We start from the raw sequence: 26,169 nt of genomic DNA, 5'->3' as shown, positions 1-26,169 counted from the left end.
CGTGTTTCTCCCACCCCTCAATCACCTCCTGGGCCAAGCTGCTGCTTCTGGACATCATCTGCTGTCCGTAAGCACAACTTTTTGCCCAAAATCTGCTGGTTTCCCACCGTGCAGTCCTCCCTTATGTTCTGTTCAGTGCGTCTTGTCTTTCTGCCAGTTACGTGGTGACTTAAAATAAATGTGGAGGCAACATCATTATTTGTGTTCCTTTTCGTCGTTTCTGCTCCTCTGTTCAGACAGTCCCTGAAAATGCCCAACCTGGGATTTACTTTGAGCCTTAAATTCATTCCACCACTAATCTTACTCTCGGGGTGAAAAATGGTATAATTTTGTCTTATCGGGGCTTCTTCAGGATAATCCAAGTTCATAATTATTTGAAATATTTATTTTGCTCCTATTTTCTGACATCCATTTCCATTGATTTCATTTTTATAGTGGCGTAAACATAAACCACTTCTAAGGGGTCCTGACAATTAAAGTGGTTCCTCACCTTCAGTTGTATTGTGGGTTTTCTTGAAAAAATATTTAGGGTTCTTTCATTAAAGTATTTTAGTACTTAAGATGTGGTTTTCTTTTTTTTTTTTTCCAACGTTTTTATTTATTTTTGGGACAGAGAGAGACAGAGCCTGAACGGGGGAGGGGCAGAGAGAGAGGGAGACGCAGAATCGGAAACAGGCTCCAGGCTCTGAGCCATCAGCCCGGAACCTGACACGGGGCTCGAACTCACGGACCGCAAGATCGTGACCTGGCTGAAGTCGGACGCTTAATCGACTGCGCCACCCAGGCGCCCCAAGATGTGGTTTTCTTATGATATTTAAAAGGATTCATTTTCGGGGTGCCTGGGTAGCTCAGTAGCTTAAGCATTCGACTTTGGCTCAGGTCATGATCTCGCAGCTCGTGAGTTCGAGCCCCATGTCGGGCTCTGTGCTGGCATCTCGGAGCCTAGAGACTGCTTCGGATTCTGTGTCTCCTTCTCTCTGCCCCTCCCCCACTTGCATTGTGTCTCTCTCTCTCTCTCTCTCTGTAAACTAAGTAAATGTTAAAAAAATAAAAAAAAATTAAATGATTCATTCTCCTGTCCAGGAGTATTTGATGAATCAGTTTAAATAGGGTTAGTTCTCCTCCATAAATAGACTAGGACGTTCTCCTTTCAAGGTGTATTTGGACATACGCTGGCAACATAGGTCATTGATTATTCAGGCCCATTAAATCTGCATCCTGTTTGGAGGTGCCCACAGTACGCTCTTTCTCGTGCTTCACATTAAAAATCCAACCCTTGAAGGGTGACCAGATGTTCTGGTTTCCCTGAAATGCAGGGTGTTGCCATGAGGTTAGACTGTTGGTTTTCACAAAGGTGGGATTCGGCCACACAAACCAACTAGTTAGATTGTCCTTGGAATGCAACAGTTGGCAACTTACCCAGATTAAAAGCACCTAAGGATTTACTCCTTGGATCACTTACGTTTAAATCTGTACATGTGAATATCAACCATGTTTTTAACTCAGAACGTATTTATTCTAATTATACAAGGATAATCAGTCTAGAGGCGCCTGGGTGGCTCAGTCGGTTAAGCTCCAACTTCAGCTCAGGTCACGATCCCCCAGTTCGTGGGTTCACGCCCCACGTCGGGCTCCGTGCTGACAGTTCAGAGCCTGGAGCCTGCTTCGGATTCTGTGTCTCCCTCACTTTCTGCCCCTCCCCTGCTCGTACTTTCTCTCTCTCTCAAAAATAAATAATAAAACATTAAAATTTTTTTTTAAAAAAACAAAGGTAATCTGACTATATATAATTTAGTCATACCTACCTTAAATATTTTATATAAAAAATAAATAAAAAGTCACACTTTCTCTGCATCAGCTTATTAATAAATGTGGGACTTTGTCCATTTATTCATTCATATAATCTGTATCTATTAAGCAGGTACTCTTTGCCTTGTACAAAATACCGAATACCAAAGATAACATTAGGAACAAGATCATCGCTTCGGAAAATCCCAACACCTGCTAGATTTTCGTTAGTAACTTGGGCCCCATTCCAGGTTTTCACAGTCTCCAAACATTTGTGGAATTGCCATCTGGTTGGCCCGGAGAAGCCCACTTCTTACTCCCTGGAGGTTAAGTATGTGACAGTGTTCTATTCCGCTGACTCATCTCTAGGAGTTAACTTCTTCTGCCCGCATTGCTGCTGTTCGTGGTCCTGTGAGCCCAGTATCTGTTGACAGCTGTCAAACTGTGCCGGGAGGCTAAGCCCGCACCAGGAAGGAATTTGGGCACGGCGCCACCCACCGCGGGTCAAGGCAAGAGCAGACCGCAGACTTCACCTTGAAGTTCTCCCTGAGAACTGCTTTGGTTAGCTGGGTCACCTCACCGAATGACTCATCTTTGAGGAGGGGACAGATTCTCCTGTATGCCTGGCTGCAGCTCCAAGTACCGGTTGAGCACCAAAAACTGTTGCACACCCAGCACCGGGATAGTGGCTGACACACAGTAGCTGCCCGATAAAATTTTCTCCCAGAGATTCTGCCATGTTGCGGTCAGCAGCTCAGATCGGGCGCGGGAGACCATCCCCTGCACTGATGTTCTATATGTCACGAGTCAGCACCGAATGGAATTTTTTTTTTGAATCATTTACTTGGCATTTTTTTCCAGCTCGTCTGACTTCTAACTTTTAAAGGCTCAGACTATCACATTTCCTTGTGTCTCTGCATGACATAGGACAGTGACTGGACTCTTGAAAAAATATATTGAATTTTTAGTGATGTTGATGCATGCAAGACATTGATACTACTTTCTGACTGACAGACTCACTGAATCTCTAGACTTGACATGGGTTTGAAGGGAGAATATGCGAATTAATGTAATTGTACATGGGGGCGCCTGGGTGGCTCATTGGGCTGAACCTCTGACTCCTGATTTTGGCTCAGGTCAGGATCTCAGGGTTTGGGAGTTCAAGCCCTGCATTGGGCTCTGCACTGACAGCACAGAGCCTGCTTCGGATCCTCTGTCCACCCCCCCCCCACCCCTTCCCCCTCACATGCGTTCTCTCTCTCTCTCTGAAAAATAAACATTTTTTTTTTAAAGGGCAACATTTAATGCCTGCAGTGAAGAGGAATTCATACATAGAGACACCCGTTTCTTTTTCTTTTGGGGAGTGGGTTTTCCCCTAGGAACAAGAGAAATTTTACGACCTGGTGCTTTAGGAAAAAAATGGAGGCCGTGTGCTCTCCAAATCTCAGTCATCAGTCTTCTGGTTTAACTGCAGCAGAATGCATTACTGGCTTCTCGAAATGCATGCTTATCGACGATAGTGATTTCCTTTTAGGTAAAACGGGCATTTACATGCACGTTAGGTGAAACCAAGGGATTAATGGATTTCTTTAAATGGCTTGTCATCTTAAATAGGGTTAGGTCAGCTTCCTCAAGTGGCGTGCTTTATCCTGATTTCTAACCGGAAGAAGGAAAATGAAGATTTGTTCCCCGTTTTCCAGGTAGTACATTCCCCGTAGTCGATAATTTCCAACAGCAGACGCTGTAGAAGTCGTATGTTAGCAGCCTGAACTGTAAGAGGAGAGGATGTTTGTTGTCCAGAATCAGTGTCGGTCATTTTAGACATATTGAGAGTGCACTCAGTGGCTTGTTTTTTTCTTTTAAAAACACCCCCCGTAATAAGATTCATTCCTTCATTTGCACCAACACATTACACGTCCACCCTTTCTGTCCTCACTTGGTCACAAGTCTTTCCCCTGGCTCTGCCAGGCTGTGCTCCCCTTGAGGTCTGGAAATAACTCGCACATGTCCACGTTTGTGAGAGTGTGGCTCAGTGCTTATTTCGTGGGTGTTCAGTAAATAATTGTTGACCCTCTTCTGTCCACTGCTCCTCTGTTGTCCTTTCTGCCAGTGGTGTTTAATTTCCATAGATTTTGTTTTGGTTTTGTTTGCAGAGCAGCGGGGTCATTTGTCCCCGTTTGGCAAGCATTCCTTTAAGCAGGGGGGGAGCCCAGGTCACCAGTCATATGCAAATTCAAGATGAGACTCTCCGTCTTCCTTACAAGGCTTACTCACGTCCAGTAGCAAGAATCCGAGTTGGTGACATTTTGTGACAATTTTTACTGGTAGCTAGGACTCAAATGTGTCGCATCAAGGAGGTTGAAATCAGAAAGACCTGAACTCAGCAGGCTGGCAGGTCAGTTTTTTCACATTGTGGGTCAGGATACCTTGGTGAGATAATTAGTGGGACATGTCTAAATGTATTTTCTTAAGTAATAAAATATAGTTTTTCGAAGTAATAGCCTGGGAAAGGGTAAAACATTTCATATTATTTCAAGAATTTTTTTGTTTCGCAAAAATAGGCTTACGTGTGTGAGTGTGCACGTGTGTGTGCGTGTGATGTGAAACTGAGTCGCAATCTAAAATGTAGATTGTCAGGGCACCTGGGAGGCAAAGCGTCTGACTTCAACTTGATCATGATCTTGTGGTTCATGAGTTCGAGCCCGCCTCGGGTCTGTGCTGACAGCTCTCAGCCTGCAGCCTGCTTCGGATTCTGTGTCTCCTTCTCTCTCTGCCCCTCCCCCGCTATCTTTCTCTTAAAAATAAACATTAAAAAAATGTAGATTGTCGTCAAGAAAGAGTTTAAAGAACACTAAGCTTTGGATATCTGAATGTTTCATTATTCTGAGCCTTGAATGTCTCATCTGTAAAATGCGGTTGGTGACTATTTTGAGGATTTATTCTGAGGATTAAAGGCAGTCATACATGAAGGCACATTGCATAGCATCTAATTTACTTGATAGACATGCAAAAGATGTAACCTTTTCCTAAAACTAATCCACTTAAAATTTAATCGACAAGGATCTATTCAAGTGCACACAGGACTGAGTCAGGATTTCGATCCATGAAACTAATTATTAAAATCCTATCTGATTTGAAAGACAGTGATGTTAAAAATTAATCAGGAAGGACACTGCTTTTTTCATCCACTCTGCTTATCGATTTTTTCTTGGAGATCATTGCTTTTTAGCTCAATAAAAGTATTTTTAATTTATCAACCCATTTACTCAAGTAATATTTTTAGAAGCTAGAATATGTCCAGAGGAACATGACAGAAATTTTTACATGGGTCCAAACTTAGGCTGTGAGAAACAGCTAAAAGAATTAAGTTAAAACTTAAGTGACATTGGTTTCATGTATTCAAAGGATTATTTCATGCCAGAGAAATCACATTAATTACATATGTTCTTGGAAGAAGGAAACTTGAAGACCTATTTATTGGAAGTTATGGAATAGTAGAGTTCAGTTCAAAATCAGAAACAGAATTATACTTGAGACTGGTCCTGAGTCACTATAGCTACTTTGGAAGGGATGTTCCTCCAAGAAGGCAAGGTGGGTATGTTGGGATGTGATATCGTGCAAACTACCTTTTAGTTTAAAGATCTGATGTTTTTCAGGTTGGTTTGTATGCGTGAGACATCCTGATAGGCCAAATACCAAACTTTTATGTCGAGCATTTCCACATGACATGCACTCAGGACACTCGGACCTGAAAACAGAACCCTGTAGAAACTGCTGAGCAGTGTGCTTATTTTTTTTTAATGTTTATTTTTGAGAGAGAGAGTGAGAGAGAGAGTATGTGTGTGAGCAGTGGAGGGGCCGAGAGAGAGGGGGACAGAGGATGCCAAGCAGGCTCCTCACTGGCAGCAGCAAACCCGACACGGGGCTCGAACTCACAAACCGTGAGATCGTGACCTGAGCCAAAGTTGGACGCTCAACTGACTGAGCTCCCCAGGCGCCCTGGAACACGCATATTTTTATCAGTGAAGGATTCATTGTATTTATTCAGTCAGTTTTCATCACAGGCATTTAATTGATTATCCCTGACTTTACTCTGAATTTCTTCCTTTTGTTAGTTACGTTTGCTGAGTACTTAGGAGCAAAAGTAGAGAAGAGGTCTGTCCATTGCTCATTTTTAGCAGTTCAGTGGATGCTGCCGTTGGCACGAATGCAGACAAGGTTGAGGCATCTGAGCATGGGAACATCTATTAAGAAGAAAACAGGCAGTGAACAGGTGTCTGGAAGGAAGAGGTGACTCTTTAGAAATAAGATGGTTGGTGTCACCAAGCAGCCAACCAAGAAAGGCATATGGTGATGACAGGGAGTGTTTTGTTTTCCTGTAGCTTTTGGGAAATGCTTTCAGTGGCTTTAGATTTTGTTGGGAAATTTTAATTTAATGTAAAGAATGCCCTAGATCATAATGAAGCCCGGGAACCTGACAATGGCTCTCTGCTCCAAAGTGATTTATTGATGAGAAATCTGAGTTGTGTCAGATGTGAACCGATATGCCTAAGTACCATTGAGCTAGAATCAGAACATGTATTTCTTGACTTAGAACTACTGTTCTTTTTTTTTTAATATATATTTATTTTTGGTAGAGTGTAAGTGGGGAAAGGGCAGAGAGAGGGGCACAGAGGATCCAAAATGGGCTCTGCGCTGACAGGCGCACAGCAGCAAGCCCGATGTGGGGATTCAAACTCATGAACTATGAGATCATGACGTGAACCAAAAATAGAAGCTCAAACGACTGAGCCACCCAGGCACCCCTAAAACAGAGGATTTTGGGGTTTTTTTTGTTAGATGATTTAGTTGAAATGAGTATTAAGGGATGTGGTCCACTGCCTGCTCCTACCTCCCACTGGCCCCACAGCACAACCACTAGCCTTCCAAGTTGCACCATATAATTAAATTTAAAAAATCTACTTGCTGGCCTTCATTTTATGACCAGGGTTTCTTTGAATGCAAGGGAAAGGGGGCATTATTTTAGACTTCCTAGGAGAAAATTCCATTTTCTCAAATGTGGCAAAACAGCCTTTAGGGGCAGAGTGCAGTGAGCATGATTCCAGGGGAGTCCGCTGGAAGGGAAGATGTAGAATATGAGGAAATCTGCCTTTCTACTGTCCAAAACAGACATTTGTAAGTATTAATCAACTTCAGAGTGTAACTGGCTGACCATTTCTAAGACTTTTCCCAAAGAAAACAGCATCTGTGAAAATAGACCTATTTCTCTTAATGTAAATAGTTGTTAGTGCTGATTGGAAATTGTTTTGTTACAGATGTTCTGTGGGGTCTGTAGCGATGGCTCTTTCTAGGGAATGAGCAAACAGCATGTGGTTTAGACGAGCCACCCCGCGATCTGATAGGACAGTGTCTCTAAAGGAGGAGATTGATTTTCTTTGATGGATTCTCTGGAAATCACGTGGGACCTCCAGAGCCTTCCTGGGCTGAAGCTCAGTGACGTTGGGATAAGGGAATGGATGAGGGGCTGAGATCAAGCAATCATGACTTACACAGTGATGGATCTCAGAAGGTAGTGCCGAAGCCAGGTTTGGTTGTTACTGATGTTTTTAATGATTACATGGCCAGTGAGCTCATATTTTAGAATTTCTTGGGACCTGAGGCTCCCTCAAGGTGGTGGCATATTTATAACCCATTTCAGTGCTTTTTCCGTCCTAAATCCTTGACCGAACGCTTAATAGTGTCCACTGCTTCCTTGTCTGAAGACTCTTCTTGCCCAGCACTGCTCACCAGCTTGGCACACAGGGGTAACTCCCCCTCAGGAAGGAAGGAAGTCTGCGTGCCCGTGGTGCCGATCACCAGCACGTTTTTCTTCAAGTCGATGGAACACTGATGTCTCCTGAGCATGTCCAGCCCGAGAAGCATGTCCATGGGCTGGTCCTCGAGGATAGAGAACGAGCACTGAAGGAAATCCCCTTCGATCTGAATCTGAGCCAGATGGACCCGGCCCATGATCCTCTGTGTGCCCACCCCCTTGGCGATGCCAGCCCAGCGCCGGTCCACCAGCCGGATGATATTGCACCTCTCGGCACAAGCCTGGCTCATGATGGTCATCTGGGCCCCCGAGTCCACAAAGGCCTTCAGAGGGTGCCCGTTGACTTTGCAGTTGATGTAGAGCATGGCCACTTGCCCGAAACTCTCCGGGGCCTCCTCCATCGCTATGTTCATGTTCTCCTCGATGTTCTGCTGCCGGATCTCTTCTTCGATTCTGGCCTGAGCTTCCAAGTCGAACGGGTCCGCGGAGTAGAGACGAAGCCTCTCCTGCTCCCACAGGGCCCTCTCCCTCTGCTGCTCCATCAGGACGCGCGAAAACGTCTCGAGGTTCCCACCGAGCAGGGCCTCGGCCAGGCGGGGGTTGCGCTCCTTCAGCAGCGACAGGTCGTGGGGGCTGGACAGCAGCATGCTCCGAATCAGCACAGGGCTGTCCAGGCTCTGTGCGGACACCCTCTTCTCCCCGGAGCTGAGGCCGCGGGGCTGCACCCGGCGCTGCAGGTGCTGCGGGGGATGCTGCTGGCGGCCGCCCGACGTGCCCGGCTCTGCCGGCCCGGCCAGCTCCACGTGGGGCAGGCTGGCCGTGCGGCCCGGCGTCCGGGATCCCGCGCTCTCCTTCTGCAGCAGCACCACCACGTCACCGTCGCGGAGGCCGTAGGAGCCCAGCGAGCTATGGTCGTCGGCCAGGACCTGCTCCATGTGGATGATCTGGATCTCGTTGGCGGGGACCCCCGACTCCAGCTCGCACAGGACGCGGAAGTCGTGCAGCTCGAAGTCAGGGCTGACCTGAAGGGAGAAGGTCGCCTCCGACAGGTCCCTCCGCACACAGTACACGGTGACCAGCATGGCATGGGCCCCGGGTCGGCGCAGGGGATCGGCCGCGTGGCGGGCTCACCAGTGTCCTCCCCTGGTGCCCCAGCTCTTGTTCATTCGCTTGTCGGGGAGGCCCAGCTGCTCACCAGCCCCACGGAACCTCGAGGGCACGTGTGTGTTCCAGACCCCGTTTGTGTGGTGCTGCTCGGAACTTGGAACGCCCGCTCCCCCAGAAGCCAGGTCTCTCCGGTCCCGCCGCGTGGTTCCCAGGCCAGCCCTTCCAGCCCTGCCCATCCGTCCTCTGGGAATGATGAGCTCTTCCCGAATAGCAGGGAAAGGTTTCATCGGGGCCCTCTGAGAGCTATAGTCTGTGTGCTCTTCGTCACTCTGCAGGCAGGGAGTGCGGGTCGCCTCCACGGCCAGCATCTCCCTGTGTGCCTGGGGCAAAAGACAGGGGTCAGACTCAGTGCCTGAGCTCGGGGTGGGGTGGGGGTCAGACTCGGTGCCTGAGCTCCATGACCTCACGCTCTCGGGGGAGCTCGATGGTGAATGGGGAAATCGCAGTACTGGAGGCAAGGGCTTCTGCTGAGACACGTTGAGCTCCAGAGGAGACCAGGCAGGTCCTGACGGATGCACATTTTCTGTGGGAAAAATGGTGAGAGTCACTCCGGACGAAAAGAATTAAAAAAGCCAGAATTCATGACGCGGCCTGCTTTCTGTCCAGGGACGTGAGCCATCCAACATAATAGGAGAAATTTGTACGTGGTTTCGAGTGGCAGGATGTGAGGCTGGACAGAAGATGACTGAATCTGGTTTATAGAGTCACATGTGAGTCCAAGGAATGGCAATCTTATCGATAAGGAAGAGTCCTCCCTCCAAAAATATAAAAAAGGAAGGGCGGGAAAGAGAGAGAAAAAAGAGAAAGGAAGCGGGGAAGATTTGAAGCAGGAATGTGTGTGTGTGTGTGTGTGTGTGTGTGTGTGTGTATTTCATTTAATTGACTTAAGAAAGAGGTCTCTCACGCTTCATGGGGACAGGTGGGGAGAGAGCCAGGTAAAGCGTTCTCGCTGGTGCAGACAGGGGACTGTGGGTCGAAGGAACAAATACGAGGAAGGCTCCAGCCCGCTCTGTGGGGAACAAGAGTGTTCCCTGACTAGAATGGACGGCACGTGTCTACCCATCGGATGCGGGGAGTGGAAAACACCAGAATGGGTGGGTGACATGGAGGCGCTCAAATGCAGGCCTGGTTAGAAATAGGCCCTTTCCTCCAGTGGATGCGTGAGACGCGTCTTCGAGGAAACCAACCTGACATCAGTTCTGGAGTCAGACGCGTCATGAATGCCTCTCTGGGGCGTCTCTGGCTTCCTCTCCGACAGAGGGCCCGTTCCCTCCCATAGGCACCTGAGCGGAGGCTCGCTGGGTCAGGGTAGACAGGACCTCCAGGGCCAACGGTGGCCGTGGAGAAGTCCTCGAATGCCACTCTTTGTGTCTATATTTCAGTGAGGAACTCCTGCCTCCCAGGTGTGTGTCCTTACCAACCACAAGGTAGTCTGCATCGTCAGCCTTGTCCCTCCCCGTCTCTTTATTGCAAGTTCTCTCGGAACACCTGCACCGTGTGTTCCAGATTGCATCAGCCTACAGAAATGTTTTGTTTTGGCCTCGTTTGTCTCGGAGAAAGGATGGCCTCTCACCCGTTGCTCTGACTGTCATTATCTTTCCACACACCTGTTCATTCATATCGGAACGTGGAGTAAATGCCCAGTGTGTGCGAAGCATAAGCTGAGTTCCGGGGATAATGACCCCGCGGTCTTTGAAAGGGGGGTGTAGGTGGACACACACACACACACACATACCCACGCTAAGCCAGCGGGTTGAAAAAACACCAGACAAGTCCGCACAACTCGGGAGGAGTGAATAATGTCTGGGGAACAAATGCAGGATGCGGAGAGGGGGTCGGGCCGGGAAGGCTTCCGGAAAGGTGGCAAAAAGGCAGCCGCGTGGGGGTGGACGTGGTGGAGAACCGGGGGCTGAGAAGTGCGTGGCCTCCCTTCACACCTTTAACCGGAAAGGGAGCGGCTCTTCGGGATGAGGAGGATTTTGTAACAGTTTGGGGGGGCGGAATCTTGCATTGTAATTTTCCTGTAGAAAATTGTGAATTACTTAGGGCTATTTTCCACTCTTTGTGGAGAGGGATGGCCTTTTGACTCAAAATGTTAAGTTCACTAACTCCTGTAGTTGTTGATGTCCTGGTGAGTCATCAGAGATCAGCCTTGGTCGTGCTGACCTTGAGAACAAGTGTAAGGTGAGACCCAGCCAGCAAGGCACAGATTCTACGTCCTGCCAACCAGCTTTGGACGGTTGGTTGTCAGGGAGATAATGCTAGGGTTTTGTGTTTTATAAACAGTGGGCGAGATCATTTTTGCAGAGTAAGCTTTTGATTTTTTGGCACAGCAAGGATCGAGGGTTCACATCAAAAGAAGAAGCTAACGTTCTTTTTGTTCATGTTACCCTTGCTTTGTTACTGAACATAATTAACCTTCATGCCGTGTGTTCTGTTAGCTTGCTGTGACTCTTTACTTTTGGTGGCATTTTGCATTGCCATTTTTACTATTGTAGTCTTTTCTGAGAATACACGGTGGAAAGACGAAAGCCTCAAGGTCTGGCCAATTCAGTGTCATCATTCCCCACAGGACGTCAGGATTAGCTGGGGTCTTAGGGTCCTCCAGTCCAGCCACTCATGCAGACCTCGCCTCTGTTGCAAAGCAAGCAGCCTGGAATCTAAAACGCTAAACACAGCCTTCTGGGACTACATATATGTGGTTTGATTCTATCATTTCTCTCAGCACCGTGGGTGTTTGAGATACCATATGTGTAATTATCTTCCCTCAAAACTGTAATGAGAAACTTACTCTGATTGTATAATAAACTCAGGGATCACCGGGAGTCTATATAAATACGCCTAAATATAAAAATGATCCCACAGCATAAATTCCCGTTGCACAGCCTGGTGAGAAATGACGGGTGCTCTGAATTCTCTAGGTGCACAAATCCAGGTAACTGGGGGTTCTTGTAACTTCTCCTGACGAGTTTCCGTGAATACATTCTCTCACTTCTCTTCTTTCATAAGTACAGTATGGGAACATAATTGAATCTTCCTTTGATAAGTGAGATTCCCTACAAGGTCTCAGGGCGATCACTCAGAAAATCGATTCTCCTTGTACAGCCTAAATACCCAGAAAATAGAAAAGATGATGCTGATTTCAGGCCAGCCCACTAAACAGCCCCCAGGTTATTTTTTGGAATAAATCCACAACAATTCCCTTTATAATTTGCCTCTTGATAAAACCTTAATGCAGTAAAAAAATCCAGATAATTATGGTGTCACTTAGTGAAGTCAGTTGATGTTTAAAGCGCTATGTCTTGCTCGTTACAGAGCAAACGTCTTTTTGTGAAAAAGGAGTAGCTTCGTAAATGTCTAGTATGTAGCATATATAATAATTAAACCACATTAAGCACACATATCAGCTTGCTGTGTTTGGATTCCTTGCTTGAAATATATGCCTGGTATCACTTTAAAAATAAAGTACTTATGGAGCGCCTGGGTGGTGCAGTCGGTTAAGCGTCCGACTTCAGCCAGGTCACGATCTCGCGGTCCGTGAGTTCGAGCCCCGCGTCGGGCTCTGGGCTGACGGCTCAGAGCCTGGAGCCTGTTTCCCATTCTGTGTCTCCCTCTCTCTCTGCCCTTCCCCCGTTCATGCTCTGTCTCTCTCTGTCCCAAAAATAAATAAACGTTAAAAAAAAATTAAAAAAAAAAAATAAAGTACTTATTAAGACAGGGCAATTGTTCCTTGAAATTCTCAAAGGAACTTGGGAAAGATGCAGAATTTTCAAAGCTGATTCAGAGGTTAAACCACTAATTTTCTTACTATTCTTCCATTTGCTTTACAATAATACAATAAATTGTCACAAATGAACAACATTTATTTCCTCAGATAATTGTTCGGTACACACATTAACAGTACTCCGATGAAAGTTCAGGCTTTTATTCGTACGTTGGAAGGTTCCCCATTTGAGAGGTTTAGCATTGCCCATCTTTGAGGCTTAAACACCATGATAAGACTTCTAACGTAAATGTATAAACAGATACGTAATTGAAGAAACTCATGAGACCTGAGAACATAGTCTGTGTCAACCTGCTGGCAACTCAGCTGGTGTTTTTCTTTATTGTGAGGAGACAGAATATGGACAGAAGACCTGCACTGCACAAATATACACGTGTGAGGAGAGAGCAAGTGCCCACGTAGTGAGGACGTGTTCTCAATTACTTAGAATGTGCAATTAAAAAGATATACAATTTTCCAGCAGGGAGCACTTTTATGGCACGTTGTATTATTGCTTTATTTTATAGATTACTGTTTTAACATTTAATCATAAGAAATATGTTTTAAGTATATATTGCATGTTGAGAATAACACAATGTCTGGATAGCTTTTGGCTGCTTCAAAATATAGACTTCCCAAATCTAAATATACATGTGATTTACTTATTTTTAAGGAAGTTTGCTGCTATAATTTTGTGCCGTATGATCCCTTCACTGTCTTAATCATTTAAAAATTAACTCAGATCTGTAGGATGCACACCTTATTACTGAAAGTCTGAAGATCACTTGTAATTTGTGAGAGAAACACTTACAGATTAAATAAATTTAAGGTAATAAAGACAGAATGAAAACAACTTATGATTTCGTGGGTTGATACTTGTTTCTTAACTTTCTAGAAACTTAACTAGAAAAAGAACGTTTCCATTTGAAAATTTTTGCTCTATGGAGAATAACCAAGTTACACAAAATAGTAACAGTAATGATAATAGAGCCTTAAGATGTTTTCATTTGAGCTGTGATTGGGGAAAATCATTCAAACCTTTTTAAATGTTTACTCTTTTATAGCAAACTTGTAATCAGCACATTTCAAAAACACTGTAGTTTAGAAATAGCATCGTGACCTATTCATAAGTTCAAATACACCATAATAACTCAAACATAAATTTTCTTCGTCAAAATATTAACGCTAGCATCGTCATTCCTCATTACATTTAGGTAATTATGTGTTATCCTGAAAATGAGAAAATAATTTTTCGCTCGTGTGGTGTTAATATTCAATCAACACAGTGTTCTTTTGTAAACATTTTCTAGGTATCTGTCTTTTCTTTGGTAGTTGGTAGAAAAGACAGTATGCTTCTGAGCATACTCCTCAAGTTCGGGGAACAATGGCATACATTTGACCAAATATCAGCTAGGGGACAGCCGAGAGTTAGCATTTTTTAAACTTTTACTTTAAAAATTGTATCTTTATTTCCTTAAAACTACTGTGTGAGATGTTTGTGCATCACCTGTCTTACTCAACTGTGAACCCTCCCAAATTCCTAACAAAGGGCCTCCATCATGATGTATAAGCGAAAGTGCTGGAATGGATGGGGAAGCAGCCACAGATTGGACAAGAGTCCACATCGCATTGGCACCAGCATCCTGGATCTTCATGAGTCCTTTCCTACTGCTGCTAGGAGCATGCTGCTAAGGCCTGAACCCACTACTCGTATTGGGCTTTTTGGTTGTGGTTTTTTTTTTTTTTTTTTTTTTAGTTCTGATTTACTTGTGACTTCTCTACTCTTCCTCTTTGTTCTTCCTGTAGAGTCATTCATGGTGGGAAATCTTTGGCAGTGTCTTGTCCCATTAATTGCCCAGAAGTGTATGTATTTGGAAAGTTACAGACTTGTTTATTATTTACGTGTTAGTTAAGTTTACACGCCATTTGGAGATGAGCTCGTAAACACGTTAATCATTTTTCACAATGAAGATGTCATGGCCACGCTCTATAAGCAAGTCACTGGGCTGGTGGCTTCCGGGATAGATGGATGAGTAGGAGTCACTTTCTTCTTTCAAAGAACAAGATACCTAGTAGGAGAGAGAAGACACACATAGGCACCTTGCTTGGAAACGATCAAGGTTCCTTGTTGGGTTGTTGTGCCGGACGTGGATAGGACTGTGCCCAAAGGCTCACTGCAGAAAGCGCAATGACATTGGGTCTGGAAGAAGGATTTGGTCATGGTGAAGTTTTTCCTGCCTGGGTTTGGAGGGGCAGTCCTTTCCTTGAGGTATCACACCACTCACTTGACTCCTTTCTCCTCACGCACACATCTTACTGTTCACCGTTGTCCTTGTAGATGCTGTAGGTGGTAGGATTGGTGCAGGGAGGGACCAGTAGTCTCCCTGTCCCCAGCATCCGCACGTAGAATAGACACCCGTGCTTCCTTCCGGTCCCAAGCCTTGCTGGGGAAGGGGCAGGCGAAGCTCCATGAGGAAGAGCTTAGGTGGTGCCTGGGTTGAAATCTGCGTGGGTGTTTTTCTCAGTTCACTTCGTCTGGTTTATAGTTAGGGAAAGATTCCTTCTAGTCTTCGGCATGACATTGTCCATCCATCTTAGCTTACGTTACTCCCCAGCCTGTGCAGATATTTTATTAGAAAATGGGTAGAGGCTAATTCAGGAATATCCAAAAGTCTTTCTGGGGTGGGTGCTTTTAGTGTATGTTTATATAAACGCATATAACTGGTGCATATCATCCTGTAATTTAAAGGTGTTGACGGAACTACGCACATATTGGTAAGCTGATGCAGAACTTTCTGAAAGTAACCAGTGTTTACATTGTCCATACACATTTAGCCCGGACACAGGAGACTTCTCACTGTAGGGCACGAAGTAATAGCACGCAGTCCTACCAACACGAAGGATCTGATGGCTCTAGCCACCGGCCATGCCACCTCAAAAGCTAGTTATGTGGCAAGTCACTTTATTTAAGCTGACACTTTGGGTCCACCCATCTTTGCAGCAGGATGTATGCTGGTTTTCTGATGGGACAAAGCTAGAGTGAGAAGATCTGCAATAAATACAAAAGCCACTTGTGCCACCATAACATGGTCAATTGGATATTTCATGAAGTGTATGCATCATAGGTGATGTCTCTACAGTGGTCTCATAAAAGACAGAATTTCCAGATTGTTGTTTATGTAGCTTTTTCTATTCCAAACAGCAGCCGAGTTAATTGATCACCATGGTAATTAGCATGGCTGAATCCCATCTGTCAATAGGATTTAATTGTATTCCAACCATGAAAATGAGAAACAAGTCTGGTAAACAAAAGCGTCATTAAAAAAACCAGCAAATAAAAGAGAAATCAACTCACCTTCTGTTTTTCTCAGAAAAATTAAATTGAGCAGCCCAGATACAAGGATTCTTTCTTAGGCTATCTCAATGGCATCAGGTACAGAGCATTTTCCTTCTTACTATGAGAAAGGTTTGGGCGTGTTAGCATCTCCATGGGCTCTCTCTCTACGCTGAGACATGGAGCCGCCCCTGCCTGTCCTGTTCCACATTTGCATTCCACTTAGGAATATTCTGTTCCACTCAGCTCATAAAATGGGCTTCACTGCCGAGATGCGCTTGCTTACTGACGTATTGGTGAAACATTTCAGTGCTGGTTACACACAGAATGTAAGTAGCCTCTTTCCGGTGACCTCTGGAGGACAGGAGCTAACCAGAGTACTTGGGTACCCTGGCTTTCAAAACCAGATGCCCCATTTCTGATGTTGAAGACAAAGAAGATACGATCGTTGATTTTTTTTTTCTTTACAAACTGTAAATGAAATGGAACAGAAATGTCTAGGCAACCCTGACAAAAACTTTTATTTTTCAGTATTAACTCGTTTTTCTTCAAAACAACTTAAGGCGCTGTTCATTTTGAATAAAGTCTTGGTTTTATCTTACGTTCTTACTGCAATGTTTTTCATGGAGACTTGAGAGTTGTGCTGGACCCTTCGTGCCTGTGGCTAAGAGACACGGGACCAAATGTTCTAAGGATAACTCGTAAATTACTGCTTATGCAACATGAGATAAACTGGCATTGAATTAAAATTAAAATGTGGAGCCGCGCTGTAGTCATGGTTTCGGATATTAAAATAGTATCTGAGACTACTTTTTAGAAAAGTTTAAAGCAAACAGGATCATCGTCTCTTGAATTTGCAGCAAACAACCTCACACACACACACACACACACACACACACACACACACACACACCAACAACAACAAAACCAGTGATGGCCTCGTGTAGGGGTGTGATTTGTGTTGTTGGGATGGATGTGTAGCACATCTGCCCCGCAATTAACCGTGGTTCCCTCTTCCCTTTCAGAGTCCTAGGTGAGAGCATTCCCTTACGGTATGGGCTTTTCATCTAGGATAACTGTGACCATCCTAGATACAAAATACCTCAATTAGAGGGGAAAAAGCCATGCTCTACTTTTAATAAAATAGGCTCTAAGTGAATCATTTCTTAAAAAGAGCTGTGAGTTTTGTTCTTTGAAAATATTGACTCATTCTTCCCTCTGTGACCAAAAAGAAAGTCAACAAAACACAGGCATCTTCAAAAACTAGTACAAAAATTTAATTAAGATATGTTATTCTATCCTTACATAAAACAACAGTGTTTTGTACCTGCAGTTCTGGAAAACAGGCTCTCTCTCTCTCTCTCCCCGTCTCTCACATACCCACACACACACGCGCATGCACGTGCACTGGTTAAGATATACAGATCAGTAAGACAGAAAGCCTGTTGTAGCTTTTTTAAAAAAAAATGTTTTCATGTTTATTTATTTTTGAGAGAGAGAGAAAGAGTGCAAGCAGGGAGAGGCAGACAGAGGGAGACACAGAATCTGAAGCAGGCTCCAAGCCCCAAGCCATCATCACAGAGCCCTGTGTTGGGTTCGACCTGGGGCTTGGACCCATGGACTGTGAGATTATGACCTGAGCCAAAGTCGGACGCTTAACCAACTGAGCCACCCAGGTGCCGCAAAAGCCTGTTGTGGCTTTGAAGTCATAAAAATAGGGTTTAAGTTCCCTGAATGTGTCACTTATTATCTGAATGCCCTTGGACAAAGCGTTAATTTCTCTGAGCTTCATAATCCTCTTCTGTAAATTGGGGATGGTGATGATAATCTCTTTTGCATAGGATTTGGGTATGGACTTCATGGATAATTTGAATCTGTCTTGTAAATAGAAAAACACTCCACTGAAATAAGTTACTGTTTTTTCGTATGAGTAGTAACAGTAATTAACAACCTGGAAAAGTCAGAAGAGATGATGCAGGTTATAAATCCTGAAGGAAATATGTACGTTAATTTTAGCCCCTTCTTGACGCGGATCAGATGCCAATGTGTCTTTAAAGCCATCCCTACTCCCTTGGGCCTTGAACTCTGGGCTCCCCAAGATGGTAGCAAGACTTGATCACCAACCTGTTTGAAAACCAGGAAGTGTGCTTCAAAGGTTGGCTAAGAAAATCATTTAATAGTGCATTATTTCAACCGTTTGTTCAGTGTCATTTTTAACCATAGCAGTCTGCAGGGTGTTCTTGTAGGTTAAAGAAAGTCAACAACAAAGTCCTTGCTCATAACGTGCTTACAGGATTATTAAGCAGACAGAACATAGCGTAAAGACAATCCATCCGCCCTAATTAGGAGTGAAAAAGTGTTGCATAGTAAATAAGGTGAGTAATGCTTACGTCATATGCAACCAAAGGGTTGAGGTTGATGCTGAGAATGTAAGTGTTGTCTTTCCCCACAAGTATGATTTAGAATCCCTGTTGTCGGCAGGTATGTGTTAGATGGGACAGTGAGTGAGCCTCTTTCCGTAGGACACCTTCCTCAAAGACCTTTAAAAAAAAACCCAAGGGGCGCCTGGGTGGCGCAGTCGGTTAAGCGTCTGACTTCAGCCAGGTCACGATCTCGCGGTCCGTGAGTTCGAGCCCCGCGTCAGGCTCTGGGCTGATGGCTCAGAGCCTGGAGCCTGTTTCCGATTCTGTGTCTCCCTCCCTCTCTGCCCCTCCCCCGTTCATGCTCTGTCTCTCTCTGTCCCAAAAATAAATAAACGTTGAAAAAAAAAATTTAAAAAAAAAACCCAAAAACCAAATACCCAAATTACGCAGCTGAGGAAGTGAAACCCTTGGCGTGAAAGCCCAGAGTCATTAGCACTGGCCCGTGTAACCATGAGGCCACGGGGTTGCAAGCCTGGGGGCTCCATGGCGTGGTTTATAGCAGCATCTGAAGGTTCCCTTGAAGAACCAGTGTGTTGACAGGGGTCATTGGTCCCGTGGCTGTTGGTCAACACATCCAGTGTCTCGGAGAAGGACCTTCAAACCTTTTTGACGGTGAACCTCATTACTTAAAAAACAAAAATGACTTTGATCACACTCTCACTTTTTTAAATGGATCTGTTAAAATAAATACCAACAGAATTTCTACTCTTCTCCCTCCGTCACCAGTGCTGGAGGGGCAAGATTCGGTCACCTTGGATGCTGTTAGAAGACACCTCTGTGTCTGAGGCTCTGAGGTACGGCCAGGGGACAGCTTCCTTTGAGGATGCAGTGGGGTAGAGTCAAAATCGGAGGGCAAGAAGCATGTGGAGATCCGCACATGTGATGGCACCCTGATGGGCATGTCCAGTTGGGTGCGGGTCAGGAGAAGGTGGTGGACAGCGTCGGGCATGGAGCAGGGGGGGTGACCTTGGAGATGACGGGCAGCGGCAGGCCTGGCCTCCTCCCCTGCTGTACTGGCATGTGGGGCAGAAGGGCACGGGGCCTCAGGGGCATCTGTGGATAAGGATGGGTCCCAGAGCAAAGGGCGACAGAAGAAAGCAGGTTCAGAAAGACCTCACCTCTGCTTCCCAGCGGCTAGAACAGTTCCTCCTGCCTTGACAGCCGAACGCCAGGCTGAGATTGTGTGATGTTGTGCTTGGGAAGCAGACCCTGTTGCTCCCCATCTGTGCCCCCTGGGCCCACGCTTGTGTTCCCGGAAGTGCTGACATCTTCCCACACTTGGCACCGTGTGCCTTGGCCTCCCTCGTCAGCCTGGACGCACAGAAGCCTCAGGTCGTGCAAGACGTGATTCGGGGGACACGCGGCCCGGCTTCCCTGTCTGTCTGGGGGGCCGTTTGGAAGGCCGTTCTGGGTGGTTCCTCCGGGGGCGGGGCGCTGAAATGTGGGTGCTCACAGCGACCTTGAGCTACGCCTTCTCCTGCTTGGTCTCAGTTTATCGACTTCCTCAGCTGCGCCCCCTGCAATGACCCCCCGAATGAAGATAACCTTCACGTCATCTGTATCTCAGGGCACAGCCCCCGCACAAAAACCATTTGGGCCAGTCCCGTATTTAGTATCGTGCTACGGGTGCTGTCCTCAAAGGACTTCTGGGGTCTCACGCCTCATGTCGATTTTACAAAAAGGCAGTGGACTTATGCCTCACACCATCCGGGCAGGGCCTTGGGACCTGGCTCTGGGTTCAAGGTGGCTTTTATGAATTCTCTGTGTTCTGTGACAGTGTTTTCAACCGATGCTCTGAATTGACCGATTCGGATTCGGAAGTGCCCCGTCCGTAACTCTTAGAGTTTAATGTATTGTATAATTACAATATATAACCAAATGTGGCTGGCAGGCAGTTTGACCTAAGTCTGAAGGGCGTGGACTTTGGATATAACAAGGTTCAGTTCCCTCCTTGCACACTTCTGGTACTGTGCATAGATGCTTTTACATTTTAAAGGCTCTCCGTGTTGCTATCCCGTTGACTTCTGAGAAATCCACTTGGCATTGACTGGGGGCTTATTTTAAAGCATCAATCATGGTATGATCCTTGGTTAAGGATGTGCTCCCCATTCTGCCCACAACGTCTTGAGATCAGTTCTTCAAGCACAGATTATACAGATTTGACACTTATATGTGCAAATAGGTCATTTGTATGCACATTTTTGACAGATGCCTTATGTTTATCTCTCATTGTTTTGACAACATTAGCAAAACATTAGACACTGACTTAAATATCCATTCTTTGTGTGCAATTCAGTCGACTTATTGTGGTGCTTTGAAAAAAAAAAATCCTATTCCATGGCCAATTTGTTGTACGTGTGAAAGGTGGCTAGAACAGGGGCCTGACAGGTAATTTTGTTTCATTCTTTTGCCGTGCCATCGCCACGCTGAGATGTGTTCTTAAGCGTATACTTGGAGATTTTAATCCTTTGATTTGCCTATTTGATCATCCTAACTTACAGCCCAAGGTGAAAACTACTTCTTGAAACTCACTGCCAACATGTGCGTTTTGTAAGACCTTTTGTTCACTAGGGACTCGAAGGAAAGCCGGCCTTCACTCATAAGTGATATTTCTTCCCTCACAGCCTTAGTTAATGCAACCTGTATGACATACGTTTACGTTTCTAAGAGGTTGTCGGGGCGCCTGGGTGGCTCAGCCGATAAAGTGTCCGACTTCGGCTCAGGTCATGATCTCACGGTTCGTGAGTTGGAGCCCTCCATCAGGCTCTATGCCGACAGCTCAGAGCCCGGAGCCTGCTTCAGACTCTGTGTCTCCCTCTCTCTCTGCCCCTCCCCCAGTTGTGTGCATGTGTGCTCGCGTGCTCTCTCTCTCTGTCTCTCAAAATAAATAAATATTTAAAAAAAATTTAAAAAGAGAAAGTTTCCAAGAGGTTGTCAAAAGCAAAGATGTTGAAGAGATGTTTGAGATCATGTTAACGCAGCCAAAGTGTCCCAGCTTTGCACACCCTTTTTACTTATAGTATCAGTATTTGTGTATTAAAATATGGCTGATATTAGAGATGCAGGTTGTGGTAATTTCACTGCGAATTTGACTTTTAGATGTAATAGGGAAATAGTCTATAAGAATGTCAACAGCAAATGCGAAAGTTACAATAGGCATTTTGCCAAGCTGTAGAATTCCCCTGGAGAGTTCACGGTGGCTGTAATACCAGCCCGTTGTTGGAAGGGAAATGCTAAGCCTCTGCATAGCACATCTGAAGGTCATATTTACTTTGGCCTTTGTTTCATGGAAAAGATAGGTGACATTTCTATCTTTTTTTTTTTTAATTTTTAATATTTATTTATTTTTGAGAGACAGAGTACGAGTCAGGGAGGGGCAGAAAGAGAGGGAGACACAGAATCTGAAGCAGGCTCCAGGAGCTGTCAGCACAGAGCCCGATGCAGGGCTCGAACCCACGAACCGGGAGATCATGACCCGAGCTGAAGTCGAACGCTTAACCGACTAAGCCACCCAGGCGCCCCTATAAGTGACATTTGTTAACAGCGGGTTATCTTTACATGACTAAGACTAGACATTAGGAGAAATGCAAAGTTTACTAAGAACGGATCAATAGTGTACTTTTTTTTTTAACAAAAAAGCAAGAAGTATTGATAAGAAGAGTCAATGCCATCCTTTTCCCCCTTGTACTCAAAATCAACACGTCTCAAATGTCGCTCAGTAGGTAGGGGCATTTGTAGAATGATAGTATGAGTCTGTCTTTGCTGAATTGAGTGAGTTGCAAGGACTTGGCCTTAACTGCAAAAGGAAGATTGAATTTCTTGAGGCCAAGAGCTTCCTGCAAAGCCAGAATGGCTGGCATTCTGTCTGAAATGGACTGGGGCGAAGAACTTTGCAGTTTAGAAAGATGTAAATCGCTGCTCAGAAGACATATTTATCGATCATCTTGCTACTGTTATTTACCAGATCCTGGGTATTTCATTATACCTTATTCCAAGATATTCAAGGCCATAGTTGTGGCAGATTTTTGATTGTATACAAAGCTATCCAAAGTGGAACATTTCACCCCAGGGATTCCCCCCGGAATGGCTGTAGCCACTTCATTAAGGCTGCTAAATCAAAAGTCTGTGGGCGCGTTTTGTTACTTCGGGCTAGAATCATTCGCATTGTTTTCGTTTTTGACCAACTGGAGGTACCTACCAATGGACCTTTGAAAAAATAAAAGCAGTTTTTACATTCTTCTATAATTATTACGCCAATAGTATCCAGGAAAATTTAACAAAACGACAAAGTGTCCTATAAACTTAGTGTGTGTGGACATACCTAAATTTAAAAGTTTGTTAAGGTTCAGACATATACGCTGCATTTTGCCTTGACACACTACAAACAGAAACCAGGATAAAATATGATCTTACTTTCATTGTTGTAAATGTCAAGGTCAGATTTTCTCCTTCCTCACAGTGTGGAGGGAACCAAGCGTTTTGGGAAATTGAGGACCTCAGACGGGTAAGAGCCGTGCTTTGATAGTGACGTAGAAAGTACAGTTATTGTACTGTCATACCCTGAACAGTAATTGGGAAAACATTACTCTGTAAGCAGTCCTTTTGTCCAGTCTGTTCGCGAAAGCCACAGAACTCAGCGTAGCTGTCTCTCTGAGGTGTCGAGTCCAGATGTCAGTCTTGAACACTATCCTGATGGGATCCATGAAGTTAGAACTTGAAAATACTAAGAATAGTAGGAAATCAGTTGGATCCACACTGTGGGATAAGAACTCTACTTTGACTGTAGCCTGACTGTTTTAAGAAAACAAACTGAAGTCTGCAGGTTTACTCATGTCAGCCTACATGTATTCTACTATTAGCATAAAACGCCCCCTCATGGGGCTCAGTCGGTTAAACGTCCAGCTTCGGCTCAGGTCATGATCTCGCGGTTCCTGGGTTCAAGCCCTGCATCGGGCTCTGTGTGGACAGCCCAGAGCCTGGAACCTGCTTCGGATTCTTTGTCTCCCCCTCTCCTGCTTGCTCCCTCTCTCTCAAATATAAATAAACATTAGGATACAATACAATACAATATAATACAATACAATACAATACAATACAAATTCCGCCTCTTTAGTTAATGGTTAAAATCTGTTCTATCCTAGTTTGCAACGTTCCTCTTTAACAAATTTCTGGTCTTTGTGTATTACATTCTGTTTTTGTTTTTTGCTACATTAAGTGGGGAAGAAAATAAGGAAGGATGCTCTCTCCCTTGTATCAGAGCCCTGGTCAGGACTCTGTACTTTGTCTGCACTGCTCATACACTTAGTTACTCACCCCTCTTCCACCATGCTCGGACCCAGGGTGTGACCATAGCTTCTCCAACACTGTCCATCTCAGCAGCCCTCCTGACCTTGGAAGGTTCCCTACATACATGTATTTGTTAGCTATTTGAAGAATAAGCTGTGTAACAGCCATCCCAAAACTAAGTGGCTTGACTTATTCTTATGTGTCTGGGGTCAAGTGGATTTGACAGACCTAGACTAGGCTTGTGCAGTGTTGCCTTCTGCGTTAGGTTCGATCCACATCTGCTCCGTGTGTCTCCCATGTTTGTCCTAATAGGCTGCCCGATACACGTGCTTTTAATGGCAATAAAGAAGCTCAGGAGCGTTGTATAGAGTCATAGGGGGACCCCTAAGGTCTAGGCTCAGAGTTGGCCCGTCAGCACTTCCTCCTGTGTTCTGTCATCTCAATCCGTTTGAATTCCCAAGCCCAGCCTCACCAGGGTAGGAGAATGAAGTGGGTGACTCTAGGGGGGCTGCTAGAAAGTCATATGGCAAATATGGAGGACCCTGTAGGAGGGTGAATAAGTGAAACGATAGTAACCATAACGCACTTAAGAATCGACCCCAGTGCCCTTTTCTCTCCCAAAACACTGCTATGCAAGGAGGCTCTAGAATACTTCTTACCAACGCTGGTGATTCAGTAGGTCAGACCGAAGAGAATCAATCCGTTTCTAGTTTTCTTTAGAAAACTCAATGTGAGCCACGGACCTGCTCTCATTCCCAGAAATCCTTTGCTGTTCGTCCACAATAAGATAAGGAACTTGTGCCAAATGTAGATTAACTCTGACCCTATGTGCACTATTAGTCTACTGGTATTGTTTATTGTAGCAAGAAATTTTTGACGAAGGAATCTATATTCTGATTGTCAACCTGGCCCAAGCTACTCATTACATGGCATTTTAAGTAACCTTACCCTGGAACTTGTCTAGAAAAATGGATGCCTTAATCCAATATTGCAATTCTTTCATTAATTCTCGATTATACGTAAATCCCCAGAACTGAAGTTAAACCATAATGAATTCAATACCTTTATATTCGTATTAACGGTCTTGTCTATTTGAAACTGTTCCATTAGTAGCATAGATCCACACAGGGAATATTGTAATATTAGGATAGATATCAAACTCGGCACTTACATAAAGGCACAGGAAGAATGGACTACGAAATATGACCACATCCTGCTCCGTACTCTTAAAATATAGTTGTTCCCTTAGATTTAAATAGAAAAATATGTCTTCCATTGCCTTTTCAATATACTTTAGAAACAATTTATCATGTTCCCTGACGTGTACAAGGTACCTATCAAATTACAGCGGTGGCAGAATAAAATAATTATTAATACTTTTCTGTTTTGGCATCCATATTATCTCATTCTTGCTAGATTGGAACATATTTTCCATTTTTTATTTTCATTTAGGAGCTATCAATAAATTATGAGTAATATCTTTGGCACATTGAATGGATAAGATCGTGTCACATTTTGTGGGATTTATGTTTTCAGTGCACAGTCACAGTCATGTCAAACTTATTAGAAAAAAAATTAATGAAATAGCTTCAGGGCCTAACATTTCTAGAAATAGTCAAGGAAAGCCAAATATAAAATATTTAAGCGTATGTCTCCGTGTCTACATTTTATTACATATGTTACTACTTCTCTCCGAAGCAATAAATCGGCCTCCAAAACTGCCTCACATAGCTGAACTCCTGAAATGTTTGCTGCTAGAATTCATTGCTCATTTACCCCTTTGTGTTATTTTTCTGTGCATCTGCTTCATTACGTGACGTCTCTTATTTCTGCTCTAGATTTTGAAAAGCATTTCCACTTTTATTAAGGGGGTTAGGGGGTTTTGTAACCCTCCCACAGGAAAGCCAATGTTATCACTGTTTTGCAGATGAAGAAAATGCCTCCCAGAATCGATGATTTTTCCCAAAGACACACAGCTAGAAAGGAGTACCAAACAGTCCATTCAAACACACCTTTAAAAAAAAAAAACAACTCATTCATATTAGCCCTTTTACAGTAAGGGTAGCAGATAGAACAGGCGTGAATAGTCACTTACCCCGCTCAGTGCTCAGGATTGATCATAATTGCCCTGAGGCTCTGTCCCCAGGGCACACGGCGGTCTCAGAAACGTGATTCTCGGTGCACTGCTCCAGGGAGAGTCGCGTACGTTTTTGGAGTTGGCATTCAGGATGAAATGCATTTTGATTTTCCATCTCTGTACCTTGCTTTGTTAGGGTTTATGATTTTTTTTGTACTTACGCCCCATAACCTGTATCGTTGTACTTTGCACAAAATAATAAATGCTAAGTAACTGTTGATGGTTTATGGTGAAATCGGTATGAGTTATAATGGGCCTCATGTCGTGCCAGGCACCGCTCTATGCGGTGGAGTTTCAGGATGAATCCATTCACTGGGGCATAAGAGGGAGGCAGAGAAGGGGATACCAGAGCAGACAGGTGTGTGAGGCCAGGGCCCCAGCTATGCGGTGCAGACATTGCTGTATCTCACCCCTGAGAAGTGGGAGCCCCGCGGGGTATCATGGGAGTTGGACAGACCC

At 44.7% G+C, this 26,169-nt stretch overlaps 2 protein-coding genes across 3 annotated transcripts in view; one reads left to right on the top strand and one right to left on the bottom strand.

Moving 5' to 3' along the window:
• Positions 1-26,169, top strand: part of PDGFD (platelet derived growth factor D) — a 221,306-nt gene that overhangs the window by 105,408 nt on the left and 89,729 nt on the right. The gene's annotated exons all lie outside the window — the stretch shown is intronic.
• Positions 5,837-8,858, bottom strand: DDI1 (DNA damage inducible 1 homolog 1). Its single transcript, XM_019811218.3, has 2 exons — positions 7,338-8,858; positions 5,837-6,032 (listed from the first exon to the last, which is right to left on the bottom strand). Exon 1 carries the CDS (start codon positions 8,680-8,682, stop codon positions 7,483-7,485), a length of 1,200 nt encoding a protein of 399 aa, XP_019666777.2. The 5' UTR covers positions 8,683-8,858; the 3' UTR covers positions 5,837-6,032; positions 7,338-7,482.

Source organism: Felis catus, chromosome D1 (genome assembly GCF_018350175.1).
Source record: "Felis catus isolate Fca126 chromosome D1, F.catus_Fca126_mat1.0, whole genome shotgun sequence".
NCBI classification, from domain to species: domain Eukaryota; kingdom Metazoa; phylum Chordata; class Mammalia; order Carnivora; family Felidae; genus Felis; species Felis catus.
The sequence above is the reverse complement of the archived record's forward strand: the minus strand, read 5'-3'. Positions and strand labels throughout refer to the sequence as shown.

Excerpts from the sequence above, each read along its gene's own strand:
- DDI1 (XM_019811218.3), bottom strand. The coding sequence starts at position 8,682 with ATGCTGGTCACCGTGTACTGTGTGCGGAGGGACCTGTCGGAGGCGACC.